At 39.9% G+C, this 17942-nt stretch overlaps 1 protein-coding gene across 1 annotated transcript in view; it reads left to right on the top strand.

Annotated features, from left to right (window-relative positions):
- LOC308583308 (uncharacterized protein) overlaps nucleotides 1-13690 on the top strand; it is a gene marked incomplete at its 5' end in the record, with an annotated part of 116051 nt that extends 102361 nt beyond the window's left edge. The window contains 3 exons of the mRNA XM_081187120.1: nucleotides 1129-1217; nucleotides 8261-8468; nucleotides 13498-13690. Coding sequence (XP_081043246.1) covers nucleotides 1129-1217; nucleotides 8261-8468; nucleotides 13498-13668 — 468 coding nt within the window. The 3' untranslated portion in view covers nucleotides 13669-13690. The remainder of the gene's footprint in view (nucleotides 1-1128; nucleotides 1218-8260; nucleotides 8469-13497) is intronic.
- Between the last annotated feature and the right edge of the window lie 4252 nt (nucleotides 13691-17942).

Below are 17942 nucleotides of genomic sequence, written 5' to 3'. Positions count from 1 at the left end.
CCCTCTGGGCCCTGCTCCCAGCATAGCATCCCACTATGGTCATATATCAGGGCCCAGAATCACTGGAGGGAAAGAAGATGCTTCTCCTCAGTGCTGGACCCTCTAAAGAAAAGAACAGCACTAAGCTCATCAGCCCTGAAGCACAACCCAGATGATGATGATGATGATGATGATTACCTTTCTGATAAGCACTTTCCAACTTTCCTTAAAATAGGCAAGCAGATTATTCAGGATGCAGTGAAAAAGACACAATAGAGGCCAGTTCTGTTAAATGGAAACTTTTCTCTTCTTAACTATGCTTCCCATTGAGCCTCAGACTGGTAACTTTTTCAAGAGTCCAAAATGCTTATCATTATGTCTTAGATCCAGAAAACATTTCACCTATGAGGCTTGTAGTCTTTGTTCCAAATACAGCTTCAGTGTCCACAGATTCCGCTGCTGACCTTTCTCACTCCACCATAAATGAGGCTATGTGGATATGCAGCACCATTTGTAGTTGCAGTTCTAAAACGCCTCAGAAACATACTTTCTTTTATCCACAGGATTTATGCTTTCTGCTAGCTTAACGCAATTAGGGCATACACTACAATGGTTACAAAGGAAATGGCCCATAATGCTGAACAGTTGTGTTTCCTAACACCTTAGTTTAAACACAAAAATGGGCTTTCCCTTTTATATATGAATTCCTGACAGCAGCTTTGGAGATTACTTACTTTTTATTATTTTATCTTTTTTAGGTTATCCACCTACACACAGTGACAGATAGTTCATTTTTAAAGCATTGGTTCATTGGTCTTGTGTTGTGCACATGGTTTCTGATCCACTGTAGAAGCATGAATATTACCTCCAAGTGGTGGTGCTGGGGAGAGTGCCACCTCTGGAAACCATGCATTTTCTGCACATGGCTCCTGATCCAACAGAGGATTCTCCATCTTTCCCATGCACAATGACTTACCTCGATCAGCCAATGACTATTGCATAAGCTCATCATAGAACCATTATGTTACATTTGCTTAATAGGCTTGGGACAAAGGTTTCGTGAGCTGACAGTGCTCATCAGCTGATGGCACTGATTATTAACCCAAATGACTTTCAATATATGTAAGCAGCTTTTTCTTTCTCTTCCAGATTCTTGAACTCCCAGGTCAACAATACAGGCTAAACCTCGAACTCTTCTGTGTAGTGGCAGCTCTGTCTGAGAAAGTGACACAGCTTGAGTAAGTGAAAATATACGGTAAACCAAAGCCCATCTGCAGTGACCAAACTGATTAGTGACTGTGGCTATTTTGCAGCTTCAATTTTAGGAAAAGAAGGCAGAGCAAAATAGCTGGTGGAAAATATTTAGATGGAAACCAGTTCATATAATTAGAGCCAATCCACGCCATCACTTCTGGGGCTTTGGGACATGTATGTGGTTCTAGTCATTCCAATTAAAATGTTCCCATAACAGTTAATCTGCAAACAGTTTAGCAAATAAATCTTGCTGCCCTAATACAAATGATTTCCTTGTTATTTAAACATCAAATGAATGAATCCATGTGTATATAGTATAGGAACTGTTATACCTGGGATTATTATTTTTTCTACTTGTTTCTGATTTATTATTGTTGTAGGATCCATGTCTTATTGCTTTATTTGTAACATATATGAGGAGTAAGTGTAAACACAAGACACTTAATTGTAAAAATGTTTACTGGAACAATAGTAATTACAGAGGTACTCGGTCTGGCTGAGCCTCGTTCTTGGTCTTAGCATGAACCTGCTATGGTTTATTGGGTTCATCAGGAAGTGATTCAAGTGTTTTGTCTATATATTTTTGTCTATAATTTTATCATCTTCCCAGTGACTTCATATCAATTTATTCATTTTACAAGAACCAAGTTGTTTATTTGTCTAGTGGTCAATTTGATGAAGTCATCCTTGGATGAGAATGTCAAGCCTTCTCGTTAATGTGTCATCTTCATGCTTTCTGTCAATAAACATTTGTCAGTTGAGGCAAAGCATAATGTATAGTTAGGCTGTGGTGGAGAGCTGAATTCACAATGTGTATCACTTATGAAAATATTTTGTTCCTCAAGGAAGTTCATTTATTCTTACAGTTAGGGCTACCATCAAAACCAATCAAATGCAGAACTCAGGAATTGCTAAAAAAAATCTGGCATAATTTCTTGAATCCACTTTATTTTTTCTCTAGGATGTATGGATGTTAGGGGAGTGGTAGTACCTCTGGTGGGGGGCACATTGAGTTCCTTCTGGAGTATTTCTCCACCTTTGGTCCCACCCTGCACTCAGTTCTCACCTGTGGCTCATGCAACAGCAACCACGCCCCAGCTTTGGCCTGGCCGGCTAAACCAGGTGAGGGTAGCTGATGGGCCTCAAACCCTTGGTGAGTTAGGGGCTTCCCCTGCATGCAAAGTTGTACCGGCTCTGATGTATTGATACCAGTAGTGGGCCCAGCGGTCATGAAGGCAGTTTCTGTATGTGCTGTAGATGGAAGCGAAGGGCAGATGAGGCTCATCAACCTAGGAGATGGAATACTGTAATCCTAAACCTCCACTGTCTTGTGGGATAGCTTTGGGAGAAGAAAGGGCTAAGGAGTATATCCTACAAAAATATGCAGTAGAGTCCCTAAGACCCTTGGACGCCTCCTTATGGCAACTCCTACATCCAAGATGGTACTTAACATATTGCTTTCCTTTCCTTTGGATCGCATCAGTGATGCCAAGAGGGGAGTGTTGTTGTCTGGGCATCCCAGGACCTCCATACCCACTGCCCATACATCCTGGGAAGGTCACTTCAGTGCTGCTCACTTCACTTGCCTTCTTCTAAACTTAATCAAAGAGGCATATGGAATAAATATGCATGTACAATAATAGCTCAGGCTTTTAAGGTCAGCTAATTTCACGTGCAACAACCATTTGTATGCACAATAACGAATCCTTCAATATTCAATTTTTAAAAATAAAAATTCATCTCTGGTTCCAGATCAGCAGAAATAAGCTAAGGTTGCTTTGGGAAGTTTTGAAACAGGACTTTTAAATTGCAATGATAGAAGCAGGCAAGGAAGTTGGATTCCCTAAACATCCTTATAATTGCCCCCTTTTATATTGCCTTAATCACACAGGTTTGAATCAGAATCAAACTGGCTGGAATCTAAAAAGAACAAGGTGTATTATACTATGGGGAGCTTCCCCACTTGCTAGCTCCCACTGCAGCTTCTTGTATCCCCTCTCCACAAAGTTCCTCCTGAAGTTCAGAGAGCCCTCCCAAACAGCATGAGATGTGGTGCAGAGGGTTGCAGCAGGAGGGGAGTCAGTGGAAATTGGGGCGGGGAAGGTTTGCTCAAGCCCAACTACCTTCCACCAGTAAGCAAAGATGAGTTGAGGGGATTCTTTGCATCACAAGCACAGTATGCCTTCAGGCTGGATCTTGTTGATTTTCACAGGCAACTAGTTCACTTTAGACAATAAAATGAAGGCAACTAGTTCACTTTAGACGATAAAATGAAGACAGAAGTTATAAGCCCAGGTCTGGAGCACCTATTAAATTATGTAAATATGGGAATGTGCCCATATACAGTCGTACCTTGGAAGTAGAACGGAATCCATTCCAGAAGTCCGTTCAACTTCCAAAATGTTCAGAAACCAAAGTGCAGCTTCCGATTGGCTGCAAGAAGTTCCTGCAGCCAATCGGAAGCCGCAGAAGCCCCGTTGGATGTTTAGCTTCCAAAAATAGTTCGAAAACCAGAACACTCAGTCCCAGGTTTCAATTGTTCAGGAGCCGATTTGTTCGGGAGCTAAGGCATTTGAGATCCAACATACAACTGTATATGATCTTGATTAGTGCCCAGTCTCCAGTTACTCTGTTGTGGCTTTCAAAATGGGGCTACTGATGCAGTGTGACTGTACCCCAGGTGCTTCTATGTGTGGGCACCCAAAGTATGTGTAAAACACACGGCAGCACACACAAGAGAGACTGAAATGTGATGGGCCAGGTGGAACTTTGCAAAGATCCCTAGCCTGAGATACAGGAAAACAAATTGAAAACAGCTTTGCAAAATAAGTCGGATTTAAAGAAAAATTTAAAAGAGAAGATCGAGTTGACTTTTATGGACAGAGTGGGGAAGACTGACATCTATTAGATATGCCATCTGGACTGTTAGAGACAATCACAGAGGCATGATCGCAAATGTATTATAGTGACGTCATACATCATAAGCAAAATTGTATGTGGCAGATAAAGTGGGACTTCCCAGACTACTTTTGACTGTCTTGACTCTTGATGAAAGTGGCACATTGATGTCTTTTCAAAGCAAGCGTCACAGTCAAGATGACACATTTCAACTCCTGGGTGGGTGGGAGGGGGACATCCTTAATTCGGACCATCAAAGGGTGCCTCTTATTGACAGCTATTCCATTTGCCTGATAAAAGTGTTGTATCTATGAAACCTGACGGGAATGTGATAGCAGCTGTGTATAAGGAGGCCACCAATAAAAAGCTTTCATGGTGTTTTCCTCCCCCGGTTGCAATATTGAAAACAAGCTTGTGGCTACAAACAGTGCTGCAGCTGATCCTTGAAACTTTGTTGTAGGATAAACGGTCTGTTCCCTTCCACAACACTTGCAAATGTAAGAGACTCTGGTCTCAGACAGGAGTTCTACCATGGTGGCTCATTAGTCCCTGTGCCCCCTGAAATTAAGTGATACCCTTGGGCAAAATCTAAATTAAGTTACTGTGAAAAACTAAAAATAGAACACATTGCATCCCTTTGCTTCTCGCTGTAGGATTGAATATTTTCTTGCACCTAAGAAAGTGGGACATTTTTGGTCTCCAAGGAAGTTAGCCTGTTTCCTTGGAGACTGTTTCCTTTAGACCCAGCAGAGTTGCTGAGGGGATGCCTTCACTGCTTACCTTGGCAACCATGAATCGCTTAGTACTCTGCCCATGAATGCAGGCCTTTCAGTGCATTAGCCCTTGCCCGCAGGTATAAACATTCTTTCATGAGAGAAAAAAAAGGTTGACAGGACTGTATGCTACATAGATTTCATTTTTAAAAATGATAAACAAAAGCATATTATCCAACCGAGTAATTCCATGAAAACACGTTAACTGTGAAGTTGAGGCATGCCTTTTATTGTACAGATCCTGAATATGATCAAATGTCCGGTTCCATGATCAGCAGCCATATTGTGCTGCGGCCATGAAGAAAAGAACCATGGGAAAGCTTAATGGGATGTTTTGTGGCTTCTATAAAATGGGATACCATGGGTGATGTTTATGAGGAAGACAGCTGCAAAGGAAGAACAGGACTCCCGCTGGTCTTTCTTACTGGCATGAGATTTGAAGAAGTTGAGGGCAGCAAAGGTATGACTGAATAGTCTTACCAGCCGTACGACTTCACAGGCATTTTTTAAAAATGTCTCAGTAGGCAAACACTACAGGCAAAATTCTCAAAATATTTACCAATTCACAGTCCTTATGCTGTAATAAAAAGGGATTTGTTGTTCTCTTCCAGTAAAGAAGGCAGTTGAAAAGGGGCTGCATCAAAAATAACCCACTCTCCTCCCTTTAGTAAACTGGAATTTGATGCAATACTGTATCAGTCATGGGGCTTACATTACATTTTCTAAATGAGTTAGCCGTTCCCGTAACTTCATGAATACTTTACCAGGGCAGGGGGTGGTGAGAGTTAAAAAAACATAATAGTCATAATAGCTTCTTTGTACCTTCTAAGTGGAAGATGTCCATATTGCACAAGCAAAACACAAGAAGAAAACTTCCGCAAAAGTATGGCTGCTGTGTGTGTGTGTGTGTTTCTGTCTATGAGTTTGATTGATGAAGAGCCAGTGTCAGTGGGGTTTGTTTTTTTTTGAAAAAAATGTTTAGGGGTACTCTCGTTTTGACTCAAGAAAATCTCCATTTTATAGTTGAAATCTATCTTTAGTTTAAATTTTTGGCTTTTCTCTTTGTTCTTATTTCTTATTCTTTCTTCTTTCTTTTCTCTTCTTTTTCCTATCAACTGTTTTTCTATGGTGTATTTTTTATCTGTTTTGTTTTTGTAGCTTAAATGTTGGAATTAGTTTTTATTGTTTGTGAAATATTAATAAATATCATTTTTTTTAAAAAAAAGAAATAGGGGGAAATAAATACAGTAAGTGGACAGAAGTACAAAGATTCACAAAATGTTTAGGGGTATGCGTACCCCTGCTTCCCCCCCAGAAAAGAGCACTGGCCAGTATGAATGTTATTAGAACCTAAAACAGATAGTACCTATGCTTGAGAAAACAGCCAGAAAGTGACTTGTGCACTTGCGATAGTATTGATTTGATCTTGGCAATTCTCGGATTTTAGACTTCTGTTCAAAATAAGCTTCTTGTGGCAAAATAGAGCCAAATATCCAAGTTTCCATGGTGTCTAGACTGAAGGTAGTCGATAAAAAAAGAAGACCCCTGAAGGGTCAGACCATATGTTCATCTCCTTCAGCATCCATTTTCCAAAATTGGACAGCCAGATTCTGAAAGCAATATTAATATTAATATTAATATTAATATTAATATTAATATTAATATTAATAAATACCCAAAATTGTCGGGGAAGGCGATAGCCACACCTTGCCCCCCGAAACACCAACAACACATTCCAATGCCTAACCGCCACCTGAGCCCAAGGCGATCCTCTTCACTTCCCGGATGGAATGTGAGCATGCCAGAAATAGAAGGAGAAGGAGAAGGAGAAGGAGAAGGAGAAGGAGAAGGAGAAGGAGAAGGAGAAGGAGAAGGAGAAGATAGACAGTAACTCCTAAACCTAGGTAGGAACTAGGTAGCCAAACAAGATGAGCAATTTTGCTGGCATCCTCCCCAAATAGGAAGCATTATACTGATAGAGAAAACATTTCATTTTCACGAATTTTCTTCTCACAGTTACACACATTTTTCATTCCTTGTTTAGAACCTAAAGTTGTTCCATGTGTATTTTTAGCAAGTTCATCTGCAAAATAGTGTAACTAACACACCCAATTAACACAACAACATTTTTCTTTGGTAGTCTCTGTAGGACATACCAATCACCTCAGGATGCACTCCCTTTCTTTTCTCCCTCTGCCCCTTAGTGTCACCTCCTCTTCAACTGCTTTGTACAGAATTGGCTTCCTCCCAGTAATATATCAGGCTGGCACCATCGCACTTCAAACTATGTCCCAACTGGAAGGTTGCCCATTGCCCTGTGAGCGCCAACAATTAATCCAGCAGCCTGTGCCATTTATGTGGCACACGTTCAACTCCTTTTTACTGTTTTCTTAAGGCTTTGCGGAACAAAGCTTCGTGCTCATTGCTTGGAAAATTAAGGGAATAATGGCACTAAGTTGCCACTGAGGTTGCAATCCTGAAAGTGTTTCTTTTGTTGCCATGACTCATAAACAGTCAAGTAGTCACAATATTGCAGGCTTTTCCCATGACTGACATGCACAAGAGAGTTCAGTTCACAAAGGGCTCTTGACCTCTTCCTTGAGCGTTCATCTTGATTTACTTGTGGGGTGTTTGTATGTCAGCATTCAACACTTGCATTTTCCCATCACTTTCCTAAATGCAAAAATCCCATTGGAAAAAGTGGATTTGTTGCACTAGGGCAACAGAGCACTTTTATTCATTTCAATTATGCAAACCTCAGTTTCCAGGTTATGATTGAATCCCTCCTGCAAAATGACACCCTGGAGACACACACAATTATTTGTGCAATATGCATCCCTTCATCTTTGTGCTCACTGTGGAGATCTACAAAATGCAGAGCTGCATTTGCAGAGTTGCAGAATCTTCTAGAAAACTGTGCTTGCTACTAAGCAGGTTGTTTGAAACTGTCACCACTGCCTCTTCCACAAAAGGTGGGTATCATTGTCAATAGCTCAGGAAGATTCCAACCAAAAAGACATTTTAAATAGCTGCTGGTGCCCTGCAGGTGCCGGTGGCAACCTGTTGGGAATAGAGAAATGGCCAGATCCATATGCAATTAATAAACATTCTGTTGAGCCAGTTCAGTAAGAAAAATGTTCAAGGAGAAAAAGACTATGACATCAGTGCTATTATTTTGTCAAACCTTGAATTAAATTCTTGCAGCTTTAATTCCTTGTGTGAAACATTCTATCAATGAAAAATATTTACAATCCATATCACTCTACTGCTAAAAATCTGAAGAGTAATTTCATTTATGTAATTCATAAAAAGGAGCAGATGTTGAAATAATCTTATCTTGGTTTCCTTACCCATAGCCCAGTGATTAAGAAATTGGTCAATAAACTGGATTTTGAAGCCTTAAGCGTTCGTATTGAGAAAGCAAAAGATCTCTGGCATCTCCTCCAGGACGATGAAGGAGAGAAAGGAAGGAAAACAAACAGAACGACTGGAGGATCAGTCAGCATTCGCCGATTGGCACTTGAGCTGGCAGCAGGTGGATTTTCATTGGAGGCTATTAATTTTGTAAGTCAAACCCTTCACAATCCCATTTTCTTTTCATGGCTGCATGGCACCAGTCCAAAATCTCTGGTTGCATTTCCTGAGATGATCACTTTCACCCACTCCCCTTGAAATATTTATATACTTATATGATACTTTTCAGAGGCTGGGGCACTTTGACAGTGAAGAGCTAAACATAAAGCTGTAGAGACGGATCTCCTTGCTATGACTTTAGTTTTCCAGACCTAGGCTTACTGTACCATGTATGATCCAAAACATCATATATGCCTTGGAGATAATAAAAACCAAAGTTCGTTTGGCCTAGTTGTTTTCAGCTGAGAGTAGCATTAGTAGAATGAGAGAGTATCAAATGGCACTAGTGTTTAGAATAAATGATATACTGCAGGTATATGGCAGGTACGGCAGATTATAAGGTCAGATCTTTTCATTGACACATACAGTAGGTCAATTCAGATGTTTTTTCTCTCTTAACCATTTTGCTTCTTATTCATAAACTCTTCAGTTCTCACTATCTTCATAGAAAAGGATATAGGTTACATTTCCTTCTATTACAAAACAGATATAGGGCTTTATTGACCCTTAAATTTATTTTGTACATTAACTGACTCTACTCTTATTATGCCCATACAAACATATTCTAACAACTACCATTTTGGAGCAGATGAAAGATTGAACTAACTTGGTATTCTATAGTTGAAAACAGAGAAACACTGCTTCACTGATTTTGAATCTTTTCATAATGACGCCAAAATTTTTTTCCTTGCTGGAGATAGTACAGCTGATGCTACAATGAGCTTCCTACGGTGGTCACTTTTCTGAGGAACTGAAGCCACATCACAGCACATGGCTTATATCAGGAGCGCCAGCTTGCCCTCACTATTGAGGGGCCGATGTCAGATGTCATACACCATGTGACACGACACACTGATGTAGAGCACAGCAACATCATCGCTCAGTATTGATGGGGTCTGGCCCCCTCCTAAAGAATTTCAGGGGAGCCCAAAGTGTGCCCCCCAACTGGCACACCTGGCTTGTATCCAATGTTAGTCATACTCAGATTAGTCCTGTTAAGATTAATGATCATGACTAATCTAGATATGTTAATGTCACTGGGTCTACTCTACTTAGTTGACTACATGCATGCTTCCTTGGACTTATTGTGCATTATTTTACATTATTGACAATCTTATCTGCCATTCTTTTGCCCTCTGTTTCTCACGCCAGAACTCTTATTGGTCTTCTGCAATCTGTTCTCTGCAATCTCAAGCACATAGTGGTAGCCCAATCCTATGAGCTGCTGCTGCACCGACATGGTAGCTCATAAGGTCAGATGCAGGAGCTCAAGCATTTTCACATGGAATACAATGCTTCAGCTGCACCATTGCTGGCAAAGTGAAAGCCACCAGCACTTGCAACAACAGCCGCAAGGATGCTACTAGCCCAGAGACAGAAAGAAGAAGTCGTCCCTACCAGAGAGGAATGGCAAACCAAGCTGTTGGACTATGCCAAAATAGCAAAGCTGACTGGAAAACTCTGGAACCAAGGGGACAAAAACTTTATAAAAGAATGGAAAAAATTATAAGTTATTCAGGAGACCACTGTAAGCAGATAGAAACACTGGCAGGATTTTGATTCTACTTGTAGTGTAACAAATACCATGGACAATATGGATTGCTATAATATTTAGAGTATGGAAGAATTTGCACTTGCACATGTTCAAAATGGGACCCCGTGGAGGAGGTGGGGGAAGTTGCAACATTCGGAGTAATTTCTGTATATGGATATCTGTTTGATTACAAATTTGTATTTGTAAAATCAAGTAAAATGACCGCCGCCTCCCCCCCCCCCCCGAAAAGCTACCAGCACTCGTTGGCTAATGCTTTCTGTGCTAATCATGTATGTGACATTCCAAAAATGAAAGTGGATGTGTTTATGATCAACTATCATTTCTATTATTATTATATTTTTTTGATGCACAGAGTGCTTTGCAATTCATACCTCATTTATTCTTGCAGTGACCCGTTGGTGGGTTAGGTTGGCTGATTATGACTTTTTCCAGGCCACCCAGTTAGCTTCATAGCTGAGCAACTACTTGAACCTGAGTAACCCACTGTGACCAATTTCAAATTATACCGTATCCAATGCACCACATTACAATTCCTAAGCACAACCTCATGCTTCCTTTTAAACCCTGTTCCAAGGATTTTATCTGGCAAGCAGAGTGGAAATGGCAGCTTTGAACCATTTACCAGGAAACGGATCCAGCTGTAGTGGTAGCAGCACAAATCACAGCCAATCAATGGGACTGGAACGTAAAGCTGCAATTCTCAACTCAGTCCTTGAACTGTCCAAATAGAAGCCAATTGGACATGTCAACTGGAGTAAGTAGGTCAGAAGGAGGAGGAGATGGAAGAGGAAGAGGAAGAGGAAGAGGAAGAGGAAGAGGAAGAAGAAGAAGAAGAAGAAGAAGAAGAAGAAGAAGAAGAAGAAGAAGAATCATCTAGTCCAACCTCTGCAGTGCAGAGCTGCCCCATACAGGGATTGAACCTGCAACCTTGGAAAGGAGGAGGAGGGATGCTGAGGATCATAACAACTAGCAATCTGAATGAAACGTGAAGAGAATTTGTAGACACTTTTTTAAAAAGTCACCACTTTGTATGAAGAGAGAGGAAAGCTTTAATATGATCCCCAAGCCCCCTGCTTTTTGATTTAAGGGAAGGAAAAACAACAACTGTGAAAGTCAAAACCACTGGGTTCAGCTTCATCGGCCAGCTCCTAAAAATAGGCCTGCTTTCTTACGGAAAGGTATACAAAGTAGAAGAGAAAAAACAGGCAATTTGAACGAAACTTCTCCAAGTCGTCTGAATTTGGTGCCAAGCATACAGGGCAGGATGATAGTTAAGAGGCCTCTTGTCCTCTTGTATTTTTGGATCTTTAAAGGCACTAGTGACTAAATACTCCATGCTGGGAAGCAACCATGGAAAATAACTTGATCTTCAGTGAACAAGCAGTCTAATCATTTTAACCATTCTTTGAGGTTTGCTTTTATGTAATTCAGCTTAATGACTTTAGCAGGCTCCTTCATCAGGGTTTTGTTTTCACATACTGAAGGATCACTGGCCTATGTGGTGGTTAAAAGCGGAACAGTATAATTCCAAATCCTATCTGGATAAAACCTTTTGGAGAATCCAAAATGTACTCTGTTTCATTCTTGGGCATCTCTGCTAACTGCTCCAAAATAGCCTTTGCACAATCTTTTTTTCAGTAGTTCCATGCTGAGGGGAAAGGGAGCTATTTCTCCATTGGTGCAGATTTTCCATTCTAGACACACATCTATACACACATTCGGTTTTGCCAGCATATATTCTCATGAGCTGGGCTTTGGTCATTACATGATGAAAACATTTCCCCCTTCAAATTTAGGGGCAGCTATCAAGAAGCAAGCACAGCAACCAACAAGCAAAACGGAGAGTAACCAGGTTGACATGGAATTTTTCCTGCTAGACCTATGTGCCTGGTACTACTACTACTACTACTACTACTACTAATAATAATAATAATAATAATAATAATAATATCTTTATTGTTATAAATATACCTACATAGGTTCTTGGATAAATAAGAATCCACAGCCTTCTTAAACAATTGACAGGATCTGTAGCAGGCTAATGAGAATTGTATAACTTCAGTGCCACTCTCCAATGCAAGTACAGTGGTACCTCAGGTTAAGTACTTAATTCGTTCCGGAGGTCCGTTCTTAACCTGAAACTGTTCTTAACCTGAAGCACCACTTTAGCTAATGGGGCCTCCTGCTGCCGCCGCACCACCAGTGCACGATTTCTGTTCTCATCCTGAAGCAAAGTTCTTAACCTGAGGTACTATTTCTGAGATAGCAGAGTCTGTAACCTGAAGTGTATGTAACCTGAAGCATATGTAACCTGAGGTGTTTCCTGCTTGGCAGGGGGTTGGACTCGATGGCCCTTGTGGTCTATTCCAACTCTATGATTCTATGATTCTATTCTATGATTCTATGATTACTCAACAACTGAGGCAAAAACGATAGAGTTTTGTGGCCCCTTAAAGACTTAACACATTTATCACTTTCATGGGCTGCAGCCCATTTCACCAGGCACAGGAAGTGTTATTCTGAGTTGTGGGCACTTTGCGCCTGGTTGGGATGGAATCATAAGCAGTGAGGTCACTAAATTGGAGAGAAGTACAGACAGTGATGATTACCAGCCAGATAGGCAGGGTATAAGTAATAATTATATAAATTATTATTGCATATTTAACTGTGGTCATTCAGACACACACACACAGTTGGAGTGATCACACATCTGAAAGGGAGGGGGGACTGCCTCCAAGTTGGCAATGTGAAAGTTCTGGCTGTTGAAGGAATTTGTAATGGCTCATTCAGACAAGCAAGTCATCACGGGATGCTGTAGTCAATGAGTGGTAAGGATGCATCATTGGGAGATTGTGGACTCCTTCCTTGGAGGTTTTAAGGCAGAGGGATGGCCACCTGCCATGGATGCTTTAGTTGACATTCCTGCATTGCAGGGGGTTGGACTGGATGACCCTATGGGTCCCTGCCAACTCTACAATTTTATGATTTATGATTCTAGGTACCACTGTAGCTATTATGGATGAGGAGCTGGTAGGCATTTCTAGCTATCACACTTCTATGTCTGACAACCCAACCCAACCCTAACCCAAAGTCGCTGAACAGTTGCTAGCACTTCTCCGGTGCTCCTGGCTCCTCTAGGTGCATCGAGGGAGCCTTGTCTATGGCAGTGGGAGACCTTGGGATCTCAAATGACAAAAGTTGATGCACCCTCACCTGTTAGTTGTGGCGCCCCTGCTGTGCCCCCAAGGCACTGCACCCAACTAGATCAGGGCATATATGTTGCTAAGTCCATTGCGTGATATCGTCAAGCAAAATTATAACAGGTTCCATGCATTTCTAATTAAGAATCTGATTATGAAACCAACTTTCATAATGTTAAAGCTCTCTTTGAAATTTTCTTTTCAGGCCCTGCAGAAGTTCAACCGCGGAAAAGCAGGTGTTCTATCTTTCCTGGATTTTGTTACCTACATCCCCTTGTTTGTCGAAATCCACGAGGGCATAGTTCAGAATCCTCTTTCACTAGTCCCAAACACTGTTCCAGATCTGGAAGATGAGCTTCATATGAATGTGTTTTAGAAACACAGAACTGCAAGGTGAATCCAGCAATGCAAGAAGACCCAGATATGGAAATCTCATATATTGCTGTACAAACCTCAAATAACATTGTTGTAGTCAGGGCTGGTCATTAGAGATTCCCAGTGCAATAGAGACTTAGGTGAAAGTTTGTGGTAAGGTTGTTCTACTTTCTTCAAAGGCTATATATGATTCAATATATTTAGTTACATTATAATCCTATACAGTGGTACCTCAGTTTTCGAATGTCTCTGTTGATGAATATTTCAGTTTTTGAACGCTGTAAACCCAGAAGTGAATGCTTCGGTGTCCGAACACACCTTGGAAGTCAAACATGCCACGCGGCTTCCACTGAGTGCAAGATCCTGAGTTCTAGCTGTCGACTGTCGAGTTTTCAGTTTTTGAACGTTTCAGAACTCAAACGGTCTTCCGGAACGTATTACATTCGAAAACTGAAGTACCACTGTACATGCCTAATCATGTACTGGGTAATATTTTCATGAAACATCTGCTCCCTTGTAACACTAGATCAGCTTAACTCCAGTAACATTCACAGAACCAATAACAGCTCTTTAAATTCAAATTAATACTTTAATATACCATACTATCATTGGCACACAGTTTTTTTCTGTTCCCAAAACAACTTCTGTGTGCCCTATAGCAAAGTTATCTTAACTACATAATTGTTTTAATTACTTTTAGCATAATAAAATTCATAGTTTTAATAATCAAGATATATATTGGCATGGCTTTTATGTTATTTCCTGTATGTGTGTGTGTGTGTGTGTGTGTGTGTGTACTTTTATGATTAAAACAATGAATGCAATCCTATGCATTTTTTCTCAAACGTTAGTCCCACTCAACTCGAATGGTACTTACTACTGAATTTGTGTGTATAGGATTGCAGCCTAAGACACTAAAAATTGTTTATGAGCATTTTTTTTTTTTTGTAAAAGGCATATGTGTCTATAAATAATAGTTTGGTGTCAAGACATTTTTCCCATCACAGCTGTTTGGGCTGCTTTGCTGACAGAGGAGAGAAAATGAATATATTATCCAACAGTTTCAGCTTGATGGGATTTAACAAATTTGCCCATCTCTGTTTCAAAATCAGAGGGAGACATAGTTCATCTTTAAAAAATCTATTTGGTCATCTATCCAGAACCATTCCTTTAAAAAAAATGCTGTTTATGTATTAGCATCTAATCTACAAATACTAAACTGTTTCTGTTATTATTGAACTACATGATCCTCCCTCTGAAAACAAGAGCTGTTTTGTAAATGGGGTTTTGGTAGACGTAAGCAACAAAGCAAGTAATCTGGTTTGCGTATTTTTGCTGTTTCATTGTGTTCCGAGTCTGAAGCTCAGTAAGATTTTGATCCTAATCCACCTTACGCAGAAATGAGTTTTAAAAGGGAAAAGGGGGAAATTGAGCACACCACCTAATTTCATGATGTGTACATCAATCCTTACTTCTAATGCATACGTTTTTCTGGAATTCATAGACAAAGTTCTCCATTTTAAAAGCACACATGCCATAATCCCTTTATTGACAATAATTTAAGTAATGTGGTAATGTTCACACCTGAGCTTTCAGAAGTCTTCACAGAATCATATTCTGGGAGGTGGGGATCATTCTAACCACAGTATAAATGATACATAATTGAATCTAGAATACGTTAAATCAGTCATGCCAATTCCTTCATATTTCAAAAGCTAACAATCCATTATCTTTCTTAAGTTTGCTTGAGTGAAAACGAGAAAAGCATGCCTTCATCACTACAGAAAGAATCCTAAGAAGCTCTAAATTTATGTTTTGAATTTAGTATATTTTATAGCTTTATTTTGTAAGCTGCTTTGAGACCCAGCTGCAGAGGACTACAGAACAATATCTATAAACATGGAAAGAGAGAGACATCTCTTGAACTAACAACTGAGTTATGACACCTGACCATTTTGTTTGATAGATGCAGCTAAAATTAGTGAACAGTTCAAAAAAAGAGAAAGAATGACAGGTGTTGTGGGTCTGTGTACTGGAACCCTCATAAAAAATCTTAGACCTCCAAGACTTGAAGCCTGCTAGTATAGTGGAAGACCTGGGGTATACAAGTTTGCCATCCAGGTCTCCTGAAAACCTGGTTAGGATCATATAACATATCCTTCAAAACCACTTACGGAAGGCATGCAATTGGCATCAAGTGCAAAAAAATGAAAAAAGAATCGTGTTCCTTGCAAATAGTGTTGCCATATGTTAAAAAAACAAAACCCTTGTTTTACATTCCAAGGACATATCTCATCCCATTTCAAACAACTGACATTCGCATTTTTATTTTTATTTTTATTTAAACCCTTAGGATTTGTTTCAAGGAATAAAATAACCCTTAATCTTATCGTTTAGCCTTTGGTACATAAAGCTTCTTTGGAAAAATAGTAAATTGTCAAATATCCATCACTATCTATTTAATCATGAACAATGAGTCACTTCTTTCTGAGAATATCCTATCATTCCATCTGTATTTGATTCTGTAAGTTAATTCAAGAATTTTTCACTGGTCTGTAGGTTAACATTTGGAATAACTAGTGTATGAATGGGGTACTTCCCAGCAGAACTTGGAAACAACCTTTTTCGGGCTCCCTTGCATTGCATAACAAACCTCTATTGGCTTGTCTTCAGGTGTTATATTGTTCCCTCCACTCCAAGTCAAACTTAATAGACTGTCTGACCAGTGAAAATAATGTGATCACCATCCCTGTTACAGAGACTCATGTGTCGAACAACCTGTAAGACTTGCAAGGAACATTTCCATTTCCACCTAAATGCGCTATGGGCAGACGTGTTCCAAGAAATAAAAGGGCAAGACACAAAAAATACTCATTATATCCTTTTCCAGATGTCACAATGAATGTCAACACTTCAATGAATAAGGCCTGAATTAGAACAGAAAACAAGGCAGATACCAGTAAATATTTGTGTCGGGCAATCATTTCATAATTTGGAAATTCAGACTAAAAGGGAAAACAATTTGGGAGCCTGACTTCCACTTGTTACACACTACTTGAAATTGTCTATGACAGTTGAAGACTTTTGTTCACCAGTGAACAAACTGGGTTTTTTTCAATATAGAGGAGGAAGAGAATGAGACTGTTTCTTTTCTACTGCTGGGAGAACAGGGTTTCCCTCACTGCCAGTGGAATCACACTCCAGCTAGCTCCCCTTCTCACTGATTATGAACAAGGTGGCAGAACGATTGATCCACATAGCAGGTGGCAGAACGATTGATCCAGATAGACCTGATTCCGCATTTCCTGCACGGATTGCCACCAAGCTTAATGTGTCTGGTTGTAGTCTAAAGAAGTCAGAGAGGATATTCACATTGGATCTTTTTTGGTAACACAGATCCTAAATCTGCCTGGCCATCATGCCATGATAGATCATCCATTCCTTTAAATCCCTAGACATCAAGGAGCGGAAATAATTATATATATCAGGGATGTCCAACTCCCAAGAGACTGCGATCTACTCACAGAATAAAAAACTGGCAATGATCTACCCATTGGGGGGATCAGGTCAAAGTTATTGAGCTTTTTTAGATGTTGACTCCCATATATATCCAGCTTTTTATACCCCATGCAAATAGGAATCTGGTTATAATCTCTTTGCACTCTTCAGTTGTTCCATTAATATGCTGTTCTGATTTATCATAATATTAAAACTGAAGGGTTATTAGCATTGGGACATCCCATTCTGACAGTAATTGAACAGATCCATGAGATGAATAGTATGAAATATTCATCATATACCAAATTGTGGATCAGTCCATTTGCTGCCACTCCTCTTGTCCATGTGTTTTGTTTGATGAGACTGCTAATGGTTCCAATAACAGATTGCAAACAATGGCCATTCCTGTCTGATTCCTCTATTTTACTTAAAGGCAGGTGGGTCTATCCCATAAACCTTTCCTGTAGCTCTCTGACAATTATAGCATGTTGGTTTTATATATATTTCTATTCTTTTTTATTTCTACACCAAATGGAAAATTGTAAACATCACTGCTTGGAACATTGAATGGAACAACAATAAACCAGTATTATTGCTATCACCATCATGAGGGCTCCCTTTTGCACTGTGCAGTTCCAACATCTGTCAGTATTTCTTTATTAATCTGTGTTTCAGAATATTATTATTCATCCAAAAATCTATTGTTTGAACTGATACCTAGAATAAGAGTTTTCCGTTTGGAAACAGTCCTTTTCCATCCAACTTCAAAAGCAGTGC

Source organism: Podarcis bocagei, assembly GCF_964188305.1.
Source record: "Podarcis bocagei genome assembly, chromosome: 3".
NCBI classification, from domain to species: domain Eukaryota; kingdom Metazoa; phylum Chordata; class Lepidosauria; order Squamata; family Lacertidae; genus Podarcis; species Podarcis bocagei.
The sequence above is the reverse complement of the archived record's forward strand: the minus strand, read 5'-3'. Positions and strand labels throughout refer to the sequence as shown.